The 3,332-nt window shown below is 50.5% G+C and overlaps 1 protein-coding gene across 1 annotated transcript in view; it reads right to left on the bottom strand.

The window, feature by feature from the left end:
- The window catches only part of GAK (cyclin G associated kinase), a 124,890-nt gene that overhangs the window by 36,685 nt on the left and 84,873 nt on the right, over nt 1-3,332 (bottom strand). The window contains exon 15 of the mRNA XM_004383533.2: nt 2,677-2,810. Within this exon, the coding sequence (XP_004383590.1) occupies nt 2,677-2,810 (134 nt within the window). The remainder of the gene's footprint in view (nt 1-2,676; nt 2,811-3,332) is intronic.

Here is a 3,332-nt window from a genome sequence, read left to right as displayed (position 1 = left end):
ATGTGCACTCTATGTACCTGCAAGGCCATTCAGCACACCATGTCACATGTGTACTCTATGTACCTGCAAGGCCATTCAGCACGCCATGTCACATGCATACTCTATGAATCAGGAAGCCCATTTGACATTATGCCACATGCGTACTCTATGTATGTTAGGGATTGAATGGTGTCCTCCAAAAATATGTGTTGTAATTCCTAACCTCTACGCCTGTGGTTATAATCCCATTTCGGAATGGGTTGTCTTTCTTATACAATAAGACAGGATTAGATAGGGTGTGTCTTGAGTCGACCTCTTTGAAATACAGAAGAGATTAAACAAGTAAGTGAGCAAGCACAGATGGGAGAAGACTGATGCCAAGACACATGGAGATCTCCTTAGGAACCAAGAAATAGAAGCTGAAGGGACAAGGATCTTCCCCCAGAGCTGACAGAGAGAGAAAGCCTTCCCCTTGAGTTGGCACTCTGAATTCAGACTTTTAGCCTCCTAAACTGTGAGAAAATAAAGTTCAGTTTGTTAAAACCATCCACTTGCAGTATTCCCGTTATATCAGCACTAGATAACTAAGACAGAATTTGGTACTGGGAGTGGGGTGCTGCTCTAACAAATACCTACAATGTGGAAGTGGTTTTGGAATTGGGTAATGGGTGGAGACTGGAAGACTTTTAAGGTGCCTAATAGTAAAAGCCTAGTTAAGTGTTCAGCTGCTAACTGAAAGGTCGGCTGTTTGAACCCACCAGCTACTCCATGGAAGAAAAATGTGGCAGTCTGCTTCCATAAAGATTACAGCCTTGGAAATCCCATGGGCAGTTGTACTCTGTCTACAGGTTTGCTATGAGTTGGAATCGACTCGACAGCAATGGATTTTTCATATTGTAAATGGAATTAAAAAAAAAAATTTCTCAGACCAATAGTCCACTGCTAGAATACAGAATTAAATCATTATGGTATATGGACCTTATACTTGAGGGCCTGCTAAACCCACTACCTGGAGAAGCATTTTTGTATTTGCTCTGGGAAGTGTTCACACCTCTTCTATTTTCTGGAAGAGAGTGAACAGAATGTTATATGATTTCTTCCTTAAATGTTTGATAGAATTCATATGTACCTAGGGTTTTCTTTTTCAGAAGGTTCTTAACCATAATTTCCATTTTAAAATAGATACAGGATTATTCAAGCTATCTATTTATAATAGAGTAAGTTTTAGCACTTTGTGTCTTTCAAGGAATAAGTCCCCTGTCGTCTGCATTGTTGAATTTATGGGCACAGAGCAGCTCACAGAATTCCTTTATCACCCTTTACGTCTGTGGGGTCTGTAGTCACATCCCCTTCCATTCCTGAGATCAGTCATTTGGACCTTCTCTCTTTCCCTTGCTTAGATCACTGATCTCTCTCTTCCCCACAGGGTGCTGGGGGTTGGGAGGAGGCAGCATCCACGTCCACTTTGGTTCCACACACTCTGGGGGCTCTGCTCTGGTCAAGGACCAGGCTCACGCTCTTTCAGAAGGAACGAGTCCAGCCTCCGCCCCTGAGTCATCATTAAGACCAAGCACGCTGAGAAGGGCTTGTGGAGGGAAGTGACTCCTCAGACCTGAACCTCAGAAAGATCACCCTCGCTACCAGGGACTGGACAGAGTGGCCAAGAGTGGACACGAGGAGCCACAGCACTTGGTGAATAGAGTGGCTGCAGTGCAGGGTGATGTGGGGGTGGGCGGCCCTGGCTAGTCACAGCCCTGAGAAATCACACATGTACTCGATATACCTACAAGGCCATTCGGCACACCCTGTCACACATGTACTCTATGCTGCTGCAAGGCCGCTTAGCACACCATGTCACATGCGTACTCTATGAATATGCAAGGCCACTCAGCACACCATGTCACATATGTACTCTATTACCTGCAAGGCCATTCGGCACACCATGTCACACGCGTACTCTAGAGTCGACTTCTAGCTGACGCAGAGCAACAGAAAGCGGGAGGTTTTTGTATGACCCCACACTACGTGACTGATCATGACATGGACAATCTAACCCCTTATGTTTCCATCAGAGCTCACTAGTGTGTTCATACACAACAGCTACCACACAGCAGGGTTCCGTGTGTGAGCAGAGACTGTGTGATGACAGCCACTTCTGTCGAGGGGCCGCCCCTTGAGCCCAGAGAGCAAGTGGCAATACCAGGGTCAGACCAAGCTTCCTGGCCACACTCACTGGGAATACCAGAGCCCTATGAACTGGCAGCCACCACAGGCTCAGAAGTCTCACCCAGGGTTTAACTTCCGACCCCTTCACTATGCTCAACCTCAGACTTCCTCATCCGAACAACAAGCCTTGTCACAACCATGTGGGGCCCGTGTCGGGGCACGCATGATAGTGAGTGTATGCCCTCAGACTCCCTCACGGCTACAACAGATCTTGTCAAGACCACTTCGTGGGGCCTGTGAGGGGGTGCACATGACAGTGAGTAGAGTCTGGGGGAGCCGGCCGCGGGATGACAATGCTCCTCCTAGGGAGTTTCCTCCATTTAAAGTGCCTCTACTACTCACTTCTCCACACTTCTGCTTAGCCACGCTCGTGGCCAAGCTCCTGCGCCTGTAAGACCACCCTCAATCAGCCAGGGAGACCCAGCCCTGGGTGACCCTGCACTCAGCATGGTGAGGAGCATACACACGTACCTTTTGTGGGATGGCCAGATGCCCGGCGGGCAGCGCTTCATGCTGAACATGTACACAGCAGCCTCGGCGGTGGTGAAGAGACGGCAGAAGCACAGGAAGGAGCAGACCACCACAGCCGACGCAGCTCTCCCATCCTGCGGGGGAAAGGACACGGGCACCATCACAGCTGTCACAGGGAACGAGCCCACGTGCTCCTTGTCTGTGCTCCATGCTTGGCCTCCACTGAGCCTCATGCACAGCAGGCAGGAGTGAGGGCTCCCCATGGCTCCCGCTGGCTTCCTTGTTACCTGTGTACCTAAGGGAACAGCCTCACTGTTCGGGAACACAGGTGGAACCTGGGCGAGCATGCCCAGAGCTGAGTGCTCAGAGCCCAAAAGAGACAGGTGGGAACCTGGGCGAGCATGCCCGGAACTGAGTGCTCAGAGCCCAGCAGAGACAGGCGGGAACCTAGGAGAGCAGGCCTGGAACTGAGTGCTCAGAGCCCAACAGAGACAGGCGGGAACCCGGGCAAGCAGGCCCAGAGGTGAGTGCTCAGAGCCCAACAGACATAGGTGGAACCCAGGCGAGCATGCCCGGAACTGAGTGCTCAGAGTCCAACAGAGACAGGTGGGAACCCGGGCGAGCAGGCCCGGAACTGAGTGCTCAGAAGCCAACAG

Source organism: Trichechus manatus, unplaced genomic scaffold, assembly GCF_000243295.1.
Source record: "Trichechus manatus latirostris isolate Lorelei unplaced genomic scaffold, TriManLat1.0 scaffold00111, whole genome shotgun sequence".
NCBI lineage: Eukaryota > Metazoa > Chordata > Mammalia > Sirenia > Trichechidae > Trichechus > Trichechus manatus.
The sequence above is the reverse complement of the archived record's forward strand: the minus strand, read 5'-3'. Positions and strand labels throughout refer to the sequence as shown.